Source organism: Merops nubicus, unplaced genomic scaffold, assembly GCF_000691845.1.
Source record: "Merops nubicus isolate BGI_N331 unplaced genomic scaffold, ASM69184v1 scaffold11247, whole genome shotgun sequence".
Classification (NCBI taxonomy): domain Eukaryota; kingdom Metazoa; phylum Chordata; class Aves; order Coraciiformes; family Meropidae; genus Merops; species Merops nubicus.
The window spans coordinates 1-23185 of NW_008619606.1; the positions used below are offsets into that span (position 1 = coordinate 1).

At 43.7% G+C, this 23185-nt stretch overlaps 1 protein-coding gene across 1 annotated transcript in view; it reads right to left on the minus strand.

The window, feature by feature from the left end:
• Positions 1-20641: 20641 nt before the first annotated feature.
• BRINP1 (bone morphogenetic protein/retinoic acid inducible neural-specific 1) overlaps positions 20642-23185 on the minus strand; it is a 60998-nt gene continuing 58454 nt past the window's right edge. The window contains exon 7 of the mRNA XM_008943848.1: positions 20642-21914. Coding sequence (XP_008942096.1) covers positions 20774-21914 — 1141 coding nt within the window. The 3' untranslated portion in view covers positions 20642-20773. The remainder of the gene's footprint in view (positions 21915-23185) is intronic.

Here is a 23185-nt window from a genome sequence, read left to right on the forward strand (position 1 = left end):
AGGAGGAGTGGGTGGCAAGCAGCAGCCTGACTAGTTTTATGATGAAGCTTGATCAGATTACGAGTGGGATTGTGTGGTGCAGTTGCTGCAGATAGCAGGGGGCTGTAAGCAATGACCTTTGAGATCTCTTTCCATCACACCTTCTTCAGCTGCAATGAAATCACAGGATACAATAGACACAGTTCAATTTTTTTTTCATGGGAGCTGCTTCAGTTTACACATTCAGATAATCTGCCCTAGTGTGGCCAAAGTCAAGGCTGGCAACCTTTAATGCTTGTGATGTGTGATAGCACCTCGGTCCTCTCGGCCCACACCTGGCTTCCTGATAATGCCAATGTCTTTATTCTGCAATGCCTTTTTCTATTGTAGAGATGTTAGCAATGGCCTATCTGGTGGCCACATTCAAATATATATTTTTCCCTTTGTCTGGCAATAAAAGATACCTTGAAAGAGCAAGGATGGTGGTGAGAGTGTCAGGTGGGGTCACGAGGCTCAGGCATTACACAAAAGGAAAGAAAATAACAATGAGAAAATACCTCAAAACATTTTCCAGAAATAACAGCCTAATTAATACAGCTTTTGTTTGCTCTGTGGCTGAAGCTCCTTTTCCTCTGCTGGGGAATATTAGAAGGAATTTGACTTTGTTTCTAAGCTTTAGCCCTAACAACTTCCTTTGATAGAGAAATGTGTATGAAATCAGGGGGACTGATACACAGCGTGTGAATTCTGGCTTGTCTCAGAAGTAACCAGCTCAACATGAACATGGGATACAGAGTACCAACAATGTAGTGCTCATTTTTTTATATATATATATATCTCACAGAGGGACAGTGTGCCCCCAGTCAAAGTGCTGGGTGGACTACAAACACAGAACAGAAAAGACAACCTGCAGAAGGTTACAATTCATGACACAGAAAAGTAATCCAAGGAATAAAAAATATTTGACAAATAAATCCAAAGAATTAATGGTCTCCATTGTAGAAGGATAACTCTCAGAAAGGCAAAATGAGTCTAATAAATGAGAAAGAATTTCTAAAGCAAAATGAGCTTCATAAACCTGTGGCTAGAAGTTAATCACTGCAGTGTACAGGTACAATGTAACTTGCTTCTGGCTGATCCTGAGCATTGAGAGTGATTCAGTGTGGATGTACCAGCCTGGACATGTCAGAGCTGGGGAGGAAATTGGGAACCAAGAGTGTAGTTTACTCCCTTGTGAAACTCTCACAACCCACCAGTCATCAGATGTCTCCTTGTGTACCCAGACCATTCCTGACAGGAGACTGACACTGGGTTTGTAGGTCCAGCTGCTAAGATCTGTAAGAAGTCCAGGTTCATGGGGCTTACTTCCCAGTTTCTGTGGTCAGCCAAAGTGGCATCTGTTGTATTGTTGTTTCTCTAGAGGTCTTCAGAGATCTGCTGTGCATGCACTGCTAGTGTACACTGGCAGTGCTGGACACTTCCTTATGCATTTGAGCATACCAAAAAAAAGAATCTAGTTTTATAAGCCCATAAAAAAAAATGTGTCCAAGCTGTAGAGGAAAACAAGCTCAGTGGCATTTTTTTCTTTTGACTAATTGATCCTGTGGCCCACAGCTCAAGGTACAAAAGTTGATGGTTTCTCTTACTGCACCATATTATTGAGAAGCACCTCTATGTTTGACATGGCACTGAGATGTCCCTCCAGCCACCCCTGTGAAGAGGCAGGTTGGAGAGGGAACATGCCAGGTCAGGACTCTGCAACCCCAACCTGTAGTCATGGAGGAGGCAACGATGTTCCCAGATGGATGCCCTGCTCTTGCCAGCACACAGACATTATCACATTTTCTGTGCATCCCCACTGGTGGTGAGACTTGAAGTGCTGTCTAAAACTCCACTTTTAAGAAACCTCAGCAGCTGCCCAAGGACACCACTTGGCTTAATTGCTGTATCAGTACATTCCAAGATGCTCACGATCTCACTATCGGCCCCGGCGAAACGTGTGTTATCAATTTGTCCTTGAAACCAGCCATCCCCCTGCGAAGTGATTAAAGTAGCCTGTGCCAGATCAACCCTGTACTTCTCTCTTTCTCCTGCTCCCCAAAAAGATATCATCCCCCTGCCTTCCTGCTGGTCACGGCAGAGCTGCTTCTTTGCAATTTATTATGTTTGCACTCGTTTGTTTTCCTTCAGACAGCCTTTGAGACGCTGCATCCAGTGACCTCTGGCAAAGGGATGGGACTAGCAGACACTTTTATTCTGGCACTGGGCAGCAGCAGTGACAAATTGGTTTACTTTTCTGCCTGACACTGGGGGTTGCGAGTAGGCAGAGGGGGTTTTATTAGCCTGGACTTACTTATGCATCTAAAATATGCTTTGTAATCTCTTCTCTTTGATGCTGTTTTAAGTATATATTTGGGCTTGTCTATTACTGACTGGGGATGCAGAAAGTTTTATCCAAATGGAACCTTCTGGTAGGAAATAAAACTTGTTATCACGATATGCCAGGATTCTTTTTTTTTTAACAGCTAAATATACATGTTCAGTTGTGTATGGATGTATTTAGCTATGCTAGGAAAAGGAACAGCAGACACATCCACAATCACACTTTCCAGCATGAAAATATCCAGCCGTTCACCAGTGAAAAGAGATTAGGAGGTGTGCACAGCCACACTCACTGCTCGGAGCCTATGGGAACATTTTGGAAACAAAATACTTTTCCCACTTCTCTCCTCCTAAACTGAGCAGAAATAGCCCAGCAGATGAGGGACTCTGGATGATTCTTCAAAGTGCAAAGAGAGAATAACCATGATTTTGGTTTCACTATTGTGTTTTTTGTTGGCACCCCTCCTGCCCTCCAGCACACACAGGCACATCCAGCTTTGGGAAATGCCCAGCAGAATGGTACAGGAACTAAAGCAATGGAGATCACTTGGGTGGAACTCAAAATACTGACTTTTTTTTCCAAAGCCTCTAGGATCTACTGATGAAAAGCACTCTAACAGGAGGGTAGGGTTGCCTTCATTATATTCCTCATTGATTTAAAAATCAAGGAAAGGTTTTAACACTCTGAGGCCTTTTCCATAAGAGTCTGCATAACCATCTCTAGAAGGACACTTGTATCCTTGACTATTCTTCTTCCATTCAGGCTGTGCTTGTTGCTATTGTTCTGAGGATGATCCCTGCCCCATACAGCTCCACTCATTTAGTGCACTATTAGAACAGTGTTTTCATGTGTTCCCATGTTGCTGCTATGTCCTGACCTCAAAGGGACCATCTCAATGGGGCCCCATCAGAAAACTGCCTTTGTGTTCCCTCCTCCACTTTCTTTTTTCTGTGGCTGATGTTATCTTGTGTTATCTTAATTACATGCTTTAAGGATGCCTGCTGCACAGATCATTGATGGAGTTTGATGTTTGTTAATATCACGTTGCGTTATGAAAATCTGGTACATTAAGGCCTTGGTGTCTTTCCAAATTATTCTGAAGATATAAAAAGTTAATAAGCAATCCATTTTAACTATTACAGACTAATAGCTTGAGAAGGGAGAGGGTGAGTTTGGGAACATGTTTCTTTGAGGGGTTGTAAGTAAAATGATTTAAAGCACTCTTGAGACATCCTATTCAAGGTCAGGATTTAGTGTCAAAATTAGGGTTAGTACCGGTAGAGAAAGTAGATACAAGTTTGTGGTCAAATCAAGTCAATACTCAGGCTTGTGTTTAATTTTTCCCCAACCAGCAATTTGTCTTTAAATGCAAACACTTAGCTAAATCAGATGCAGATGGTTGTTTTTATCAAATGAATGCTGTTTTATCACTTTAAAAGCTTTTGTTTTTAGTCAAGTGAAGGAAGTGGGCAGCACTCCCTTGTTTTTGAAAGAAGAAGAGCATATGCTTTTTAATTTGAAATGTAGCACTAATAGCATTATCCACAGGGGGATAGGCTGTGCTATTGTGGATTGTGGATAATGCATTTATGCTCAAATATCCTTTATTCCCTCCTGAGTGAAAGAATTTAACAGCATATTGTATTACCATGCCATGGAGAATATAGTTTACTCTAAGAGTGAATTTTTTGACAGTATTAACTCTTCTTATAACACTGTGTTGGAAAAAAACTCCTCAACCTATCATGAATAACAAAAAAAATACTGTCGAGAGGAGATCTGGAGATAGTGTAGACAAGAGCCAGAGCCAGTTTCAAAAATAGCTTCACTGACACATCTTTTTTTTTTTTGCATTTCTCAGTATCTGCTCTCTCCTCACCAGAAGTTGTTGCCAAGATGGGGATGGAACGAAATGGAGAGAAGCTAGCACGAGACAAGCAAACTCAGACCATTTGTAGCTTTCTGTAGCAAACTCCTTTTCCCCAGGGCTGTAAGACAAATGGTTTAATAACCCAGAATGCCATGCTCTTTGCTTCAGCAAAGTTGACTCTCTGCATTCAGCCTTATTCACAGGTATCTCCAACAACCTCTGGGGAAAATGCTGAACAAACGGAGATCACGGCTTGGAGGCCCGGGGCTGGCCTTGCATTGTTTGCTTTTTATTGTAAGGCTTATCTTGCTGTGTCATATGGTGAAAAACTGGAGCCTTGCCTCCAAGATAGCAGTGGGAAGTCAAGAAAAGCTTGTGAGCATTTGTCTTCAGGTCAGTTTTATAAATGAATGTACTGATTCAGCCCTCAACAAAAATGCAAGGGAGAAACCATGAGCAAGAGAGAGAAAGAACAAGTCCTAACTTCTTACCTGTCGTGTGGTTTTCTGGAAATGAAAAATTTGAACACTGCTCTCCAGAGAAATGGCTGAGCTCCAATAATTGTGTGAAGTGCTGGACTGGGCACTTCTTCTCTGAGACAGAGAGTGTGGCCACAGCCAGCCGAGCTGGAGGAGCATTTGGAAAAAGAAACCAGGTCTTGTCCTCAGTTCCCAGCTGCCCCAGGATCTTGAAACGTCCTAATAGAGTCAGGGACAGTAAGCCAAGCTTTTTAGAGTCAGCAAAATAGAACCAGGTGACTAGGGATGAGAAGTTCAGTGGAAAGAAGGCACCACAGCCCACAGGGTGCATGTCCAAGTGGAGTGACAAAGGGAAGGGAAGAGGTTCTTGAAATCAAGCTGAGCTCTGAGTGTTCATCTACTACTTAGCAGGAAAACCAAAAAGAATTCTTGTTGTCTTCCAGGGGAATTCAACTGAGGCCACAGCCTGAACCTGAGCTAGCTCACTGATGGGCAGCAGTTACTTAAGACCTGTTGAGGACAAGACAGGCGGTCCATCCAGCAGCTCCACTTGATGCAACTCCACTTGCAGGACCACAGAGCAACTGTGGTTTGGTGTCTATCACACTACTTCATTGTGAATCACAGTAATACCTGTGTCTTCTTCAGCAAAGTGAGGATTAATTCTACCCAGGTTTAGCCCTGTAGAAGTTCAGATGTCTAAGCCAGTGCTCTGGCTCTCCTCTACAGGCTGTGAAGAGAAAGAGAAGCATCTCCATTGAATGAGTCACCCCTTCCTATGTGCAGTATCTAAAGTGGGTGGGATGACTCACCCTCCAAAGGTAACAGTCTCTTTCTGTGGCTCAAATGACTAGACTCCACTGGAAGCCTAACTTTTTGGTGGCGGAGTTTAGCCACCTTCACTGTTACCCACATTTGTCTCAAGTTATTTTCAAAGTTCAGAGTGAGGTGAGGAGGCTTATTTCTTGCTAGATGGCCCCTTCAAAGGACAATTTTGTGTTTTCTCCTGGGATCTGCACACTTTTGTCCTTCAGAAATGGGGCTGGGATGGTTTGCTCAAGTTTCATGGAGCCAGAGAAACTAAAGCCTGTTGGAAACACAGAGGTCTCATTTGTCCCATCCCCAATCTGCAGGCAAAAAGCTGCAGTTAAGTTTTGTTATCCTTAATGTTTCCTCCTTTCAACAGTATCTTCCAACAGCCAGTAAGAAGATTTCAGTTGTCTTCAATGGGCTTCCATCCAAGCCTGCAGAGAGAGCAATAGAGAAAATTCAATTGCAGAGGCAAATCAACAGAGGGGAAAGGTAGTGACACGGGAGAGCTAAGAGATGTAATCATGAGAGGGGGGAGAGAGGGAAACAAAGAGAGGTGCTTTAAAGATTGAGCAGTGGAGGAACCCAGAGGGAATGCTCAGTGGAGAGGAGATCTGAGCAGAGGGAGAGGGACAAACTCATACCCTTGAAATACGCCTCTCTCCAATGCTGCAGCATCGCTTCCTTTTGAAAATGCCTAACTGCTCTTCAGTTTAATCATTGCTGCACTTTTGGGTATAAGATGAATAATTAAGCCTGGGAGTAGAATACAGCAAGTGTTAATAGGGCAGAAGGTACTGCAAAGTCCTTATAAAAAGCTGTGCTTGCAGCACAAAGTGGCTGCTGTTCTCTGCATCCCCAATCACCAAGTGAGGAGCGTGAAAGCACTAAACTAAATGAAGTGTGTCTGTATCCATTCTGCTGGACTTTCCCCCTCCCTGCTTTTGATACTATTACTTGCTAAATAATGAGCAGTGTAATTCTAAATCATCCTTCCCAATCAAACCAGGACAGACACCCTGCACAGCCCTTCCTTCTGTGCCGACTCCTGCTGACTCCCCCAAGCACAGTCTTCTCCCTTAGGTAAGTTAATGGTTGAAGGAAGAACCTGGTGCCTTAAAGAGACAATCCAGTGTGAAGGGGCAATATTATGGAGTTCATCCTCTTCGATGAATTCCAGACTGTTTCATGTTGCTGTCAGAAGATCAAAAATGAAGAAATAAATGCCCACTTCAAACCATGAGAGGCAACAATTAAACAATACCTGAGAAGATACTGAGGCAGCTACGCTGCCCAGGCAGCTTGCAGTGCTGGCTCATGCATATAGCAAGAGAAGGCACAGCAAGGAAAAGCTGGAACTGGAACAATATGCAGCCATTAATCCACATACAAAGCAAGTTATTGTGCTTTGCTGCTCTGTCTACTGCTTCCCCCTCAATCTGAAGTGTCTCTCTTCCCCTGAGCACACTTCTTCCTCAGACTGTGGACCACCAGGACAACAAAGCAATAGCTCAGAAGGAAGCAGTTCATATACAAATCACCCAAAATGTGTTTAGGGACAGTGTGTGAGGAGTGTTGCTCATTCCTGTGAAGGATCAAGGTGAGCATCACACTAAACAGCAAATGCAAAGCTCCTACTTCAGGTCTTCGTTTTCCGCATGCACCCAATTAAGCAGAGCTATAGAAACTAATCAAATTAGGCTGGGAAGAAAGAAAGACAGAGTGTTATTTTTAAATACTTGGAAGATGTTTAGGAGGGAGGTCATAAAGGTAAAGAGGGAGGTCAATAAATAGAAAGGAGGAAATTATTTTTAACCATTGCAGATAAGGTATTTTTAGAGCAATCACCTGAGAGCTCCCTGAACTACACAGAATGATAAGCACTACTCAACCCAGCAGCAGGATCAGGAGCTGAGCTGCAGCCTGGCTCACACCCATGGTCCTTTGCTTCTTTCGAGGAAGTTTTCAGTATAATTTTTTGTCTTTTCCTTTTTCTACCCCCTCCTGTCCTTAGTGTTAGCACTGAGGGTACCTCAGAGAGTTTGGCTCCCATAGGGGCACTTGAAAAGGTTTTCAGTTCTTGCTAAGTGGGTATTTTTTCCCCCTCTTTGGTTTGTTTTTCATCCTTTTCTTTTGGACTGCTCTCCTCTCACCTCTGCACTGTGTGGAAGAGTTGAAGCTAGGAGCCTCCATGGGCAAGGATGTACGAAGAGAAACCAGAGGCTGACTTCCAAAAGGGCTGGAGGACCTTGAGGCCAGGGTGTGCCTCTGGCTGAAACTTCATTGAGGGATGCCATACCTGGGGCAGGAGTGCTGCCAGAGGAGCATTGCCCCCACCCACCAGAGTCCTATGCCACCAGCCTCCACAATGGAGGCAGCAGATGGAGGCAGAGCTGCCTGAGGAGTCTGTGTGTGTTTGTGGTAGGAGAGAGGGACATCAGTGGGTTTTTAATCTCACTTTTGGCCCTTTTTGCACAGCATCCCACAAAATTTCACTTTGTCAGCAGGGAGACAGGATCAACACCTTTATTTTTCATAGTCTGGACAATGGTCCAGGCAAATTTAGGAGAAGGAAATTTTGGATCAGGATAAATTTAGAACAGGTCTCCCACAGACATTCCCCACTAATGCTGCAGAAAAAAAACATGGGGTGCACTGATCATACCACATAGAAAACTCTTTTCTTTGATCTCCACTCTTCTTAGAAAGGGCCAGATCTTCAAGATGATTCAGCATCAATCAGGCTGTGCCATAATGTGTAGGCTATGAATTTAAAGCAGATGCTTTCAAAGATAAGGGAAGATGTCTGAATGTCTTCTTCAACATGAATTATTATTTTTCCCTCCTGGATGCCAAGCTTTTAAATGTGTCAGTATGTTGACATGTTGCCACAGTTTGGGGAAAACAACTGTTTTGGAGCTGTCTTCCTATCAGCTATTTTAAGTCTTGCTGCATCTTGCTGGTCACTCCATTGAAAATGATGGTGCCTCTGCCTTCATGGATTTGCAGAGAGAGGGCAATGAGAAGAGTTTTTTCTTTCTTTCAAGGATCAAAGCAAAACATAGAAGATGCCAAATGATAAATATTTGACTTTGAAACATGAAAAAGAAGAAGAAGAGCAGCAGCAAGGGAATAAATCTCAGGAGATGTCCTGTAGTCTGAATGTACATTTTGTATTGCTTAGACAAGAGTTGTGGGTGAAGTGTGTAAAGATGTGGATTTTACAAGAAAATAGAATTAGCCAGGAAAACTCTGGGAAATCACAGAATGTGTATATGCTTTATGGTTTGTATAAAATTAAATTATCTCTTTTTTCTTGCCAACTATTTTAAGAGTTATTGATGCTTGTTCTTTTTTTATTACTATCATCATCATCTATTTTTTTTCCACTCTTATTTCATTGTCCATATCCCTGTCTTTCAGGTCCCTTGCCTAAATGGTTCCTATTTATGTGAAACAGGTTGATAACTCTCATCTCTTCTCTCTTTTACTCTCAATAATTACAGGTCTCCTAGGAAAGCTGGCCTTCAGTAGAAATTTAGTAAAGGTTTTGAAAGATTTTACGAGAAAAGGTTTGGATCCTGCACAATTATCAGTTCTAAAAGGTGCTTTGCCCACCCCCTCCAGTGGAAGTGTTATTGATCATCTCACAAAAGGCAGGCGTGTACTTACAGAGAGAAAAGTTGAGTTCTGGTTGCCTTTTCAACATCAATGGTAAAATTGCATCTAATGTTCACCTCATTCACCTTAACTCCACTGGTCTGCACTAATTAAGGTGGAGCAAGCCGTGCCGGTTAATAAAGAATACTGTAATTCAGTTTGTGCTGGCCAGTGATTACAACAAGAGGTAAAACCCAATAACTGATTCAAAAGCTTGACTTTGATTAACAAAAATATCTGGGGCTTTTGTTCACTGATTGTACAGCACACACTGTAAAACCCTGCCACTCTCAATGGCTTAGAACCCAACTTGAAAGGGAGAAAAGGCATTTTGAGTCTTACATCTAACTTGCAAACTCCTGCTTTAAAATATTGCAGGTGATCATCATAATTCTGCCTTCTATTTTGCAAGAACAGCTGTTTTACTTGGCCATATGTGCCACTGTCTTGCTCCAAGGTTCTATACCCAAGGCAATCAAATCTCATGTGACAGGCAACTCTTCTTGGACCAATCCCCTTGTTCCTTCTACTTGAAACACTAATTTAATTTACGGAATATTTTGTTCCAGAGTCTATTTACATATCTACATATGTATTTACATATATATACCAAGTTTGGTTCTCTCTATCCAGGACAGTTCTTAACTACTCTCAGAACAGACTTTACTCTGCCCTTCAAAAGCCATCCTCAAGACATGTCCTACACTAAGCTGCATGTCTTCTGTGTCATCCTGACAGGGCTGCAACACAACTTCTTTCCTACTTCCACCACTTTGAAATGAAAAAATATATGTGCAAAATAATTTTCTGGGGCAGTGGGAAGCCACTCAAGGGCAAGAGCCAGTTTGGCTGCTGTGTGATGTCTTCCCACCATCATGGATCCCCTCTATGGAGCATTAGCTGTGGAAAGTGTGATGGATGCCAACTTTTGCAGACTGAAGATCAGCTGGAGTTGTAAGAACATGGAGCAAACCCTTGGGCTTCTCACACCCCAGCCCTGTCTGGATCAGCACATTACAACTGTGTAGGCAGCAGACAGTAGTCAGGGATCAATCCTTCCTCTGAAGCCTCTCAGGAGCAGTAAGAAAGGTCTAGATATACTCAGCAAGGACAACTCTTCACATCCCATTAGCCCAGATATGATGAGTTTCACTTCTCATAACCAGCTCTGCCTACAGAGCTAACCAATTTTTTTTTTTCCCCAGCTGAACAGTTTTCTCTTACAGAAATGCAAATCCAGCAAAATATATTTTTTGTTGTCATTTTTAATGGGAAATTATTGAAACACTTCATTTCCATTTCAGCATTTGGCCAGTTCTGTCTAATCTGGCATGAAGTAATCAAAATCCAGTGCAGAAGCCCTTGCCTCTTCCAATCATTTACCAAAGTTTCCCTTCCAGAAAGTTATCCTGAGATTCCTGAGCTGCAGTGTGATGGGATGTTGCCTTTCACTCTGAACTTTGAGAAAGGCACTTTCTGTTTAATTTTAGAACTTTCCATCTCAGAAGGAAAATATTATTCCAGAAAGCTGCCTTTCTAGGGAAGAAAGGTGTTTTGCACCAGCTGAATCACAGAAAGAAGGGTTTGACTCAAGGCTTTTAAAGATTTAGCAGTTGCCACAACAGGACTCCCTCTTACGAAGCCAAGGCGGTGCAGAGAGGAGTTGGTACAGGGAGTCCTGCGTGGTTCAGGCTTTTTATAGTGACAGATTTCTTTGCATAAGCTTCAGGTTTATTTTGTACTTATCTGATGTCAGAAAAGTATATATTAAGTCTTAAAAAAAAATATATGGAAGGGTTTTTAATCAGCTTATTACAGCCTTCCATGTATAATAGAGCAGTTATATGGCAGTAAACCTGGAATCCTACAGGAGTTTGCTGTAAAGTGACAGATTCAGGTCAGAACTGTTAATGAACAGCTAGATTGATGTGTGATGCATAACAATGGGAGAAGTGGCATTAGTGTTCTACAGCAGAGCACAGAAAGATAGGACATGCCAGGTCCATTAGAACAACTGGGTACCCTGGAGTTTAATACCTTGCCTCTGGCCAACAGCTGGTATTTCAGAGGGAAATTAGAGCTATTCTACAACTAGTGAATAAAGTAGCCACACCATAGCCATGTGGTTTGGCTCCTTAGCTCCCTTCACACTGGGAACAAACTTTATATTTCCCAGCTGACTCTTTCTTCTGTAGGTACAGACTTTGAAGGCCACTGACGTGGGCTGGGTATGACCAGGACTATTGCAAGAGACACATTATTTTTTCCCTTCCTTTGTTTCTGCCACTGATTATGTGACCATACACAACTCTTCCAACATCTACTTCTGCCCTTTTTCTTGTTCTATACAACTAATTTTTAGAGCACAAGTATTTCATGTCATCTAGTTGGCTTGTATTCTACTTCTTGTTCTAAACTCGCTGGTCTTTATTTTCATTAACTGGATCCTATAATAAACGCATGAGTAATGCTGGCCTGAAGGAAATGCTGCTCACCCTATAAAGAATATCCGAGAGGTAAGAAAACAGTTTGCAAATGGAGATAGATGCAGAGTGGCAAAAGCAATGGCTCCTGTTCAACATTGCCTGGGAAGAGAGTGCAAAAAAAAAAAAAAACACCCTAAAAAAAACCAGATGAAGGACTGGACCACCTTTATGGGACTGACCCTTCCTAAGCGCCCCTGGAACTTCAGCTGGTGGCACATGCATCTTTCTCTTAATTAGTGCTCTTCTGAGAAGATTCTTGAAACCAGTTCTCCTTTTTCTTCTGTCTCAGTAAAATGCCAGCTACTCTGCCACCCACGGTCTTGGTGCATGACCGAGGTCCCCCAGTGCTACATCAGAGATATTCATTCTCATTATGAAGTGATTCAATTGGTGTTCATTTGGACACGCATTGTGCATTTTGCTGGCTGCTCCAGGGTGCAATGTAAGTGCTCGTCTTGGTCTGAAAGGCTCTGTGTGTGCTCCAGCACTGCTGCCTAGCCTTACTGAACCCAAAACAGCCACTGGGATTAAAAAAAGTCATTCAGACTGGCCAGTTGTTTTTTGGTCTTGGGACTCCTAGAACTTTACAGTCTTGTGATCTGGGATTCCCCCCCCCGACCTCAACACACATTACCAGTTATTGAGAGTTCTGAATTTGAGCCAGAAAAATATATGAGCATGATCTTAACTCTTTTGAACAATCTCTTTAACTTCTGTGCATCTGCATGCATGTGTGTAGATACTTAGTATTGCAATCCATCATGCTCAGCACCTTGCAGGACTGAGTCCTTCACTAATCCTTCTAAACCCAAGTCTCTTGACTTTCAAAGCAACCTGTGAGGCTTGCTTAGCTACATTTCCTGAACAAGCTGCTTCCTTAGGCTGAGCCTTTTTAAATTAATCTTCAACCAGAGCTGCTTTTGAGCAATGAACATGATTAGATTTTCATATCAAGAGAGAGTGAAAGCATGGAGACAGTTCCCAAGCATCCTGGAGTAAGTCAGGAGCAAACTCACTTCATATTTCATGAGCATGTGAAAACACAAAAGAATTAGTGCCTAAATCCAACCCAGCCAGTATCCAGGCTTTGCTTTTTCATCCTGGCATAAATCTTAACAGAACCCTGAGTCTAAATGTCTTAGGGAAGTTTGAAAACCAGATCTCAGCAGTTAGATGCATGGCATTTGTATAATATGATCCTGTCATCACATTGCAGAACAAGATTCACTCAAACTACACTGCAGTCCAACTCAGAGGGAGATGCTGCACGCTGTCAAGAGCCTGCCCCAGAAAACAGACTGAAGTAAGGACTGCTTCATCTCTAGGAAATTTCTATTACAGGCTTCTTTTTGCACCAAAATCAGGCAAAGGCAGCTCTTACAAGCTTGACGCAAGTGTTTGGGATGTCACAAGTCTGAGACAAAATCTGCAGTGTGGTAGTACATCATTACATGTCTTTCTCAAGGTCACAATCAGTGCATGTGGAAGAGGAACACAGACACCAGGAACTGCTGGTGGAAATAAAAGCATACCTGGAATAACCATTCACCTGGAATAACCACTTCTGCCCTGTTGTCTCTCCTCTTCTTCATACAATGGTCAGTGTTAAGACTGAGACTTGAGACAAATTCTGGTCCCAATTCTGTGCCAGTTTTGGCATAGCAAGCCAGTCTCTGTCATCCTGGGCTTCCCTTTCCCACCTATAAAAATCTGTCTGGCCCTAAACTGATCATGTTTACGTAAGTGACAAGCTTGTATGAATTCTGTGTATCCCCAGGATCAAATGCAGTGAGACCTGGATTCTAATCAAGACCTTAAAATGTAGACTAATAGGTAAATTAATAGATAACTATTAATAAATCAAGATATATCTAGTATAAATATATCACAACGAAATATATACTGTATGTGTGTGTATATATATCTCTTTCTATATGGAGTGTAAAGATATACTGTATATAAAAACACAAAAGGTGTAAGTTGTGTTTCTGTCTTCATGATGTCAAAGACTTTTGGCTTCCTCACTTCAGCCTGGCAGCACTATAATCCAGGTGCTCTTTCCTCTCTTCCTGGCAGCATCTTTGAGACCTGTTGACCTTCAACTCCCCTTGGCTGATCCCCTGTTCAAGGAGATCTCTGAGCATCTTAAAATCAACCCAGCTGAGCTTCTTTTTCCTGTTTGGACAAACCTGTCCTAGACAACATGACTGACAGTATTAAAACCCAAGAGTACTCATACAGTAGTATCCATCCTACATTTCAAACAGAAAATCTTGCCTTTAAATTTCTCATTTTTAGGCTGCTTTTAAAATTTCAGTCAAAATAAGTCAGTTGGACATTTTCTATTGGAAGCTGTTGCGTTATTAAAAACGAACACATCTCAAAGCAATTATGACTGGCAAAAGCATCACTAATAAACAGAATGGGTCCGTGTGCTTTTCCCATTTCGTTCTGCTTCTTTGTTCAGTTCAATTTGCTTGACTTTTTCAGTGGCATTAAAATATTATTTTAAGCTGCACTTACATGATGTGTGTCATGTATAATATGTAATGGGCTGGTTTTGTTCATTACTGAGCCAAAACTGAAAAGAGGAGAGGATGAGAGACAGGATGGGTTTGGGGAGTGAATGGAGTCCTCCCTGAGCAGTGAGGTCAATAATCCAATTTCTTTTGTGCCTGTCTATATCTGCTCAGGGTCACCTAACCAGATCTCGCTCCTCCACAGATTTCTACTGATGTGATTATTTTTTTCTAGCAATACGTTTTGTAGTTCTCCTGGGGAGGGACCCATGCCCTGTTTTTTCTAGGTCTCTACACAAGGTCAGATTTTCTTCTTGTTTCAAAAGCAAGTACTGGAGGACAACAGGAACCACCCAGTGACTGCACCACTGTACAGGTAAACACTTAAGATGGGGGACACAAGATGGTGTACCTGGAGCTGGTCCTGTAGATGTCTTCAGTAGCACCAAACTCCATTAAGATGCTTAGCTAGCTACATCCCATCTTATGTGTCCTGCTAAACTTAATCTGCCCAGACTGGAAAGACACTGCTATTGTGAGACCTACTCTCACCACAGTGTCTGGTGGAGTAATTTTTGGTATTTATCTGAGAAGCTGCAGGGTTGGTAGGCTGGGGAGCACCACTGCTCTCCTGTTTCTTGTGGTCAAGACAGTCTTGTATGTGAGATGGTTTCTTTAGCATATCCAAGGAGCATAGACTGGTACCATGTGTTTGGCTTTTGGTTTTCAGCTTTTTTTTTTTTTCTTGTTACACAAACAGAAAGTGTTTTGTTGACCTGTATATTTGTGCAAAGCACCCTTCTTTTGTCAGTTGACAGTTCAGGAGGAAGGACTGAACTTTCCAAAAGGATTTTTATACAGGTTTTTAGTCCTCACTCTTTTCCCTATTTATTTAATTTACAGAAGAGTAGTAATCCTGATGACATTAAGAGAAGGCAGCTTTAGATTATGGGAAAAAAGATTACTGAAAGAAGTCACAAAGAAAATATAAGAGGGTGTTAATTGATGCAGGGATTAGAAAATTTTTCCTGGCCAAAAAGATCTATGATCTATCTGGGTCCAGCAGGTCTAATGTACCATTTTAAACTTCCCAGGGTAGAAAGAACATGGAAATGTCTCTCTTGTGACCCCCTCATGTCTTGTCTCACCTGTCTCCCTTCTGCCTATCCCCTAACACACTGACCACTCTCCTCTGTCTTTGCTTCCAGACAAGAAACTGCAGCACCTAATCTTTGTGCCCTTTTTTCCTTTCAGTGAGCACCAGGGTAGTTTCATCAAGGAATGTGCTTTAGCTGGAGACAGCAGCACAGAGTTTGGATTGCCACTCAGCACTTCTCCAGCACTGGGAGCTGAGCAGCCAGGCTGGAGATCTTGCCTGATGCAGGAGATGCCATCTGCCAAACGTCCTCCTGAGCGATGGTTTCGCAAGTGGGCTAAAAAAGCTAAAAAAGAACATCCTGTACGTGGCAGCTGAAGTCCATCACAGCTTGCTTACAAGATTCTGGCTCTGGAGGGAGGCTGGGCAAGTGGCCAATAAGCCTCTCTTACTCGCCCATGTTTCCCTTTGGGGAAAGGGATTCCTAGCTTAATGTGGCCAGAGATGGCTCTGGGGAGCAGGATGGCCCCAGGTAGCCCTGGCAGCAGGTGCCATGGCACTCATCCCAGGTGCAGTCCCCACCAGAAGACTCTAACTCCATTAACTGAGTTCTCCAGAGCCTTGTGGTTACTCCTGATTTCGTTGAGGTCACTGGCGTAAGTCCCATTGGCTCAAAGAGCTGCAGATCTCCTGTGTTCTTTCACCCAAGAGTAAACAGGCTCCCTGGGAAGGGGAACTAAGAGGAGAAGTTGTCTCCATCCTTTATTTACTTCCCCGTCTTCTGCCCTTGTCATCCCCTCCCCCTTATTTGTCCCACACTTCTTATGCCTCCAAGAGGACGTCTGCTCTGGGATGTGGTCGTTCTTGGAGCTGTGGAGGGGTCACTGGATCTGACTAGGGGGATCCCTGGGGTTGTGCCCTTCGCCTCTGAGGAGGGCAAAGCTGCTGAGGTCCAGATTCTTCCAGATGATTTCATGTGATAGCTAATTAATGGCCTCCTCAAGTTTCCACGGCAACGCCACGCTGTGCTCTTAGCCGTGATCCAAATGGGCATTCTGTACACTTCTGAGGCTGTAGCATCAGCATATTAATAAGACTTGCTGACGTCCTTTGCTTTCTGCCACATCGGCTGCTAAGTCTAAATTTGAATAACTTAAAAAAAGCCCATTTCTTAGTAAGCTCCCAGTGCATTCTCTCATGCGGCTGGAGGGAACTGATCCCAGAAGTCATCTGTGTTTGAAGGGAAGAAGCAGACAGAGTCTGCTCTACCTGCTCTTTGCCACACTTTGCCTTTGGGACATGTGGCATCTGGCTTTTAATTTCTCTTTTTTTTTTTTTTTCCTCTAGGTTATTGAAGTTAAGCTCCTCAGTTTAATTGCAGCAAGGGATAGGTATCTGCTAGAACATGGTGGGATCATCTCTGTCTTAGTAGATTGTTTCCTTCTTGTACAGAGGAAGGAAGCTGAGTTTCAGCCTCATACGGTCTGAGAATGGTTACTCATATTTCAAAGTGTGAATGCCCCTGTTAGCATTAAACTCTATACCACCATCTACTGCTTATGCAGTTTAGTGAACCTAGTTTTATGGGTGGAAGGATTCACCTGGCCCCACCTGATTTCCCTCTATTACTTACCCTGCATTCTAGTCATTGTCTTGTAAAACAACTTTTCTTCTTCTGTCCAAGTGGAGGCCTTGGACATAAGTTCCTCAGCATCCCATTAACATCGCTGTAGCACTGGAGTGGCCTGTCTAGGGGGAGGGTCTGAACTACTGTCTCTTATTGAGCCAGATGCATGCCAGATGCCTCCACAGGTTTTTGTTGCCTGCAGAACAAAATGTCTTAAAACAAAACCTGTGGGATCTGGTTCTGGATCTGGGTATCACGAGCTGTCCCTTACTGGGAGAAGGGCTCATGGGACTGAGCAATGGAAGCAGAGCCTGTGTCCAGTTTGTGGCAGACATTTCTTTTCTAGCATCAAAAGCAAAGCGTAGTATGCCCCAGGCCACTTTTGATTGAGCTGTTTGGTTTTCCTTTTTCTCTCTGACAGGCTTTGAGCCCAAAATGGTGGCTTAGCTGCCAGACAGCTTCATTTGCCTCTACCCTGAAGGACAAGGGAATTTATTCTTGACATTTTGCTTCATTCCATCACAAAATTCCATCTAGCCATGTTGCAGCATGGCTCCAGATTGTTGTGTTCGTGTGCCACCATACCCTGATGCCATGTGGCACCATCAGGTATCCCCAGGTAAGTTCCATATGCTGACAGCACATCTATGCCAGACTTCCTTTCCTCTCCCTACACCACTTTTCTGTTCTCCAGCTTCACTGCTCACAGCCATGGTGGAAGCTCTAGCTCATGTTAGTGCTGCTCTACCTCCACGGCTGCCCAGTGCTGCTGGGGTCGGAACTGGACAGCAGTGATTTAATGTTCTGTTGTCACCCAATGACTTGTTTAAAGTTTGTGTTGTTGCTCCCCTTGCTGAAGCCCAGTACTAGTGGGGGCTGGTCATCCCAAGGCATCATCAGAGATATGTGAGAGCTTTGATTTGATCCCAAACAATCCCTCATTATACAGGGCAAGGTTTAGCTAATGTGTTACCCACGAGATCTGAGTTTTAATTGCAGCTTCTCTGGCTTCCAGTCACTAGCACTGGATACTTCTCTCAAAGGAAAGCAATTTATCAAATTAAATTCACTTTGTGTTAGCAGGTTGACTATTCCCAGCCATGACCAAATCCCATCATTGAATGCAGACTGCATCTCAGGCTATAGGTTGCTCATAAGCAGTATTCAGTATTTTTAGAGCACTAACTATACTTCTCAGTGTCAGCTCTTTGGGTCATACATGTAAATTAAACAGCACATTTTTATTCCCTGCTTGGCTGGATGTAACTGTCAGGGACGTTATTTCTACTCATAATTACAAATTTGACATTCATTTCCCATGAACACTCTCTACTATTTGTTTAAAACTAACTTCTATGCATACTATGAGTATTCCTTTATCAGAAAGCTGATGAAGGAACGTCACAGTGAATGGTGGGGTCTATAAGTATGAACCTATGTTACACGAAGCAAGGAACAATCAAATGAAAACCAAAGAAATGAACAAACTGGGAGGAGCAGGCAGCCTTGCAACTTCCTGGATGGGCTGACCAGTAGAGATAGAAAGAGATCTTCGGGCTTTGAACAACCTGGTCTAGTTAAGAGGCAGCAGAGAGGTTGGATTAGATGATCTCTAGGGTCCCGTCCAACCTAAACCATTTCATGATTCCATGATTCCATGATTCATTGCAAGTTAGGGAAAACACAAAGTTCCTACCAATGGAAATGGATGGATGTCCCTAGAAGCATCTTTGTTGTTTAATTCACCCAGCTCTCCCTCAGAAGATAGCACATCCCCACATTCTGGTAGACAGGCAGGGACTGATATGTGCTTTTGTCCCTGGGACTCCTCTGTTTTCTTACTAACTACCAAGCTATTTTTTTTTATGCCCTCAATTGCTAGTTCAGTGGGAGAATTCAGTGAATGCATATTTTCCCTAAGCTATCTAATTCCTTCTCAGTTTGGATAACCATCAACCAACATCACACAAATTAAACTAAACCGGAAGCCAGACTTAATTGTCGCAGTCCCTGGTGTCACATAAATAACACCACAATACTTTTAGCTTTTTTCCAGAAAGCACCTGGTTATCCTCAGAATCTGAGCCAAAGTCTCCAAATATGAGCATCAAAATTTCTACAAGACTATCTTGAATTCAACTGAATCAACACGTTAAATCTTGAGCCACATCTGAATCTTGGACTTTGGATCAGGACTGTCCCTCCTGCTCAGGCCTGTTTTCCCCCAGGATACAGCCCTAGAGGCAAGCAGGACAAGAGATCTAATTCTCCCTTCTAGGAGGGCAGAATTCTAGCCTCTCACTTCTCACAATCAACGTTAAGCAAAAAACAGTGAAATGGAAAGAAACACCCCACTACGCACCTCCCACTGTGTTCAGGCTTCCTTACCATGCTCAGTTGATCCTACATTCATACATGGCATTCAATATATATTTTAATCCAGACACATGTGAACACACTCCACAAAATTTTATCCACCTTTCTGTTTAGTTGGTTTTTTTGTTTGTTTGTTTGTTTTTTTTTTACAAGCCTTCTAAATTGGGCTTTATCTTTGTAAACTGGGGGTAGGTTTGGGTATTGTGCTCTTCCCTCCCATCCCTCCATTTTTCTAGATATTTTAATAAAATTTTCTTATCTATTTTCTGTATTGTTTTTTGTTTTTGTGGACATAGAAAGTGCAATTGAGACAAGGATATTATTCACAGCTACAGAAGCATAATGAAAGAAAAGGGATTTTTCCTTCCCCAAAGAACAAAAATGACATGTGTACCCTTCAGTGTCTTCAGGTTTCCTTGGAAATGTATTTTCGTGTATTGTGCTTTGGTTTTTGTGGTGGTGAGGGTTTCCCAGGGTTATTAGAAAACCCAGAACCTGAGGCAAAAAGCCAAACTCGAGTTTGCCCTTAAGTCTAGGTGTATCAAAGGGGCACACGATTTTGGCTTTCTCTGTTTTAGGGACTTGAAGTACCTTAAAGACGAGTGACTGAAGATTTATGGTGCTGATCCTCAAGGGGTTAAGATCTGACATCAATGAAGGCAACAGTAGCTTGATGCAAGGCAATGAACTCCAGTTCAGCAAGGTAGCTGAAGAGACCTGACACATCCCATTCTTCAGCAAGTGCTGAGACTATCTCTGATGAAAACTCTTCCAAGATGGAATTCCCAAAGTGAAGACCCCTTAGGCCTGCACCCACCCTCCACCTCTTATGTGTCTTCTCACCAATGAGGCATTAGTTTTACTCTCAAAGGTCTGCCATCACCATCTGTCCTCCAGCAAAGCTCAGCCCAGGCTGTGTGAATAACTCAACGTAAAGCTGGCGTAAATCTCAACAGAAGAAATATCTTTTATCTTTAACCATTTACTCCCACTATAGGAATAATGGCAGCTCTTTTACATTTACATATAACTCTTGTTTGTTTGTTTTGATTTTTTTGTTTGTCTCTTTGTCTCGGTACCTGCATAGCAGAAAACTTTACAGTTCATTACAGAAGTTTGCCCCTCTCTCTGCTCCTCCTTTTATTTACCCTGCTGGCCCTGAGGACTAGCAAGCAACACCCCCAAGGTCAAGAGAGAGTAAGATGTTACCCTTTTATGACGGATTATAGAAATAACAAACATGCCTGACAGTTTTATACAGCTGCTAGAACGGGTTTAGTTTTCAACAAATGAAGAATTTCCTCTTTTTTTTGTTCTCTTTTGTATATTAATTACATTTTACAAATCTTATTTCCCCCCCTTTTCTTTACTTTCCCCCCGCTTTTCTTTCTTTTTTTCTCTTTTTTTTTCTTTTTTTTTTTCCTCTTTTATTTTTTTTTTTTTACAGCAAAAGGATCTCTCGCCAACGTGTCCACTGAACAGTCCAGGTTAACAGAGTTTGGCTGTCATCTGGTCCGACTGTTTGAGGATCTCGGTGTTGTACAGGTCTAGAGCGTGGTTCACACGGATAATCTCGCTGTTGGTGAGTTTGAGGCGGTGCTTGAGCATACAAGAGAACAGATCCAGCTGGGGCTTCCCCGGGGCTACGGGAGGCGCCAGTCGATTGATTCGGTCCCGAATATCCAGCAGCAAGAGCATGACGGAGGAGGAAGAATAGAACTGCCCTCCTTGGGTGTACGACTGGTTGACCTGCTGCACGGCGCTGCGCAGCAGGTCCGCGTTAAAGCGCAGGCTGTAGCCGTACACCTGCACGTCGGAGATCTTGATGTAGAACTGACGCTTGGTGGGGTCGGAAAGGTCCACGGGCCCCTGGCCAGTCTCGTTACGCAGTAGGGAGGGCAGCCGAGTCCGGCTGCGTAGGTAGATGTGGACGGTCTCAAAAAAGGTTTTCCACCGGTTGCCCAGTAGCAGGGTCCAGTTGTAGCACTGGCTGTTTTGGAGGCGGATTTTCTCCCAGCGTGGGTAGCCGTACTCCCCAAAGGGCATATTCCAGCCCTCAGAGTGACTCCCGCTGAACGGGTTGACGTAGACAAAGAACATGGGGTCCAGGCTGCTGTTGCGCATCTGGCAGATGCGCATGGAGATCCCGATCACCATGTGGATGAAGTCCATCCGGTTCTTGTTGCTCTTCAAGGTGAGGGACATGCGTTTGCGCCACCTCGGGTCGAAGAAGGTGTCCAGGCGGATCTCGTTGCTGATGAATGTGGTGTGCACGTACAGGCGAGAGTCCATTTTCTGCAGCAGGTACTTCAGCTCTAGGTCTTGGAAGTCCAAGTCCGTCTCAAAGCTGATGAACTGCTCGCTCCGCTCCGAGTCTACGTTCTGAGGCTCGCAGCGACCCCGGTAAAGCTTATAGCCCTTGTTGCATGAGCCACAGAGAGAGATGTTGGCCAGGCTGCACATGGCACAGCTGTTGTTGCCCCCGATGATGCAGGGGATTGGGCGCTGGCACAGGCTGGTGCCACCATGGCAAACGCAGCTCCGTTGGCTTTCCAGAAAGGTCCCCCAGAACCCGTTCTCGTTGCAGTAGAGCAGGGACTGGACCCGAGTAAGCCATTCCTGTATTGTCCTGCGGGCAGAAGGAAGACAGCATTAGCAGTGTAGAGCCTCACAGTCTTTGCTGTTGGCACCTTACCAGTGCCACAGTATTTTCAGGAATATATCTGAGGCAGAGCTCTTAGAACATTGTTGCCCTGCTGTGGCATCTGTGAGCTACTCCAGTCTATTTTTAAGCTGGAAATTATTTCACCTGCTGTTTACTCCTTTGATGGAGAGCAAAAGCCCTCTAAGAAATAGCTAGAAGTTAGAACTGATCATCTGAAATCTCTTCTTTTCATGCTGCTCTAGGAGCTGAGGCTGGCACTGTCTCCTGCCAAGGATCCCATCAGTGCCACAGTGACAAAGTTCAACCAAGGGAATGGAGCTGATAAAGCCATGCCAGAGGCTGAGGTGCTATCAGCCACTGCATAACTCCTAGGCTAGCATGAGAAAACTCCTCTCTGTATCATTGACAATTCCTCCCACTCTCCAAAAACAGACCTGTAATGAGATGAGGCAAAGCCAGTAGTAACCTCTGCTTGTGGTGCAGAACTCAATAACAGCAGAAAAGAGAGTGGAAGTCAGGGTGCGTAGAGACAAAGCTGCTAGAACAGCTTCTCCTTTAAAAAAAACCCTGCTGCTAATTAACCTCCTCTTAGAGCCTCTCCCCTTAACAAGCAGCCACACTTGCCTATTCCCAGGGCCCACCACTCCCATAACTGCTATAGCAGCGCCCTCACCTCCACGGCCTGCAGCCCTGGAATGACTCCCAGGGAACGACACCGTCCCCCACATTTGCTTTTTGGCTAACCCCTCTGCAAGGTTGCCTTGCTGCCCTCTCTTCCCCCCGCCCTGGGAAATCTCAGCACAGCAGCTCCTTTCTCAGCAGCCTTCAGCAGAACGCCTTGTTCAGCCGCCTGCTCCCTCCCCTCCGCCTTCCCCCCAGCTAATGAATGCTTCATTGTCTCCTCTGGGCAAAAAGTTCTTGGTAGAGCTGCAGCGAGAGGACTGGCTAATGACAAATTAGGATTCAGTCCCTGTAGAATGGGAGGAGTGATTATGGACAGAGGCTCTCGCAGCTGGATTAGGGAAATTCATGGCACCTGCATCGCCTGACCTCCGAATAATCATTAAGCTGTAGGCTCTATCAAAGAAGGCATTAAATGATACAGCAGCAAAGAACAGCAAGATGATGAGGGGGAGAGAGGGAGTGGAAGGATGGGAGTACAAACCAGAGGAAAGAGCTGGAAGGAAAGAAATAATCAAGGAGCAAAAGCAGAAAGAGTAGGGGAAGAAAAGGGG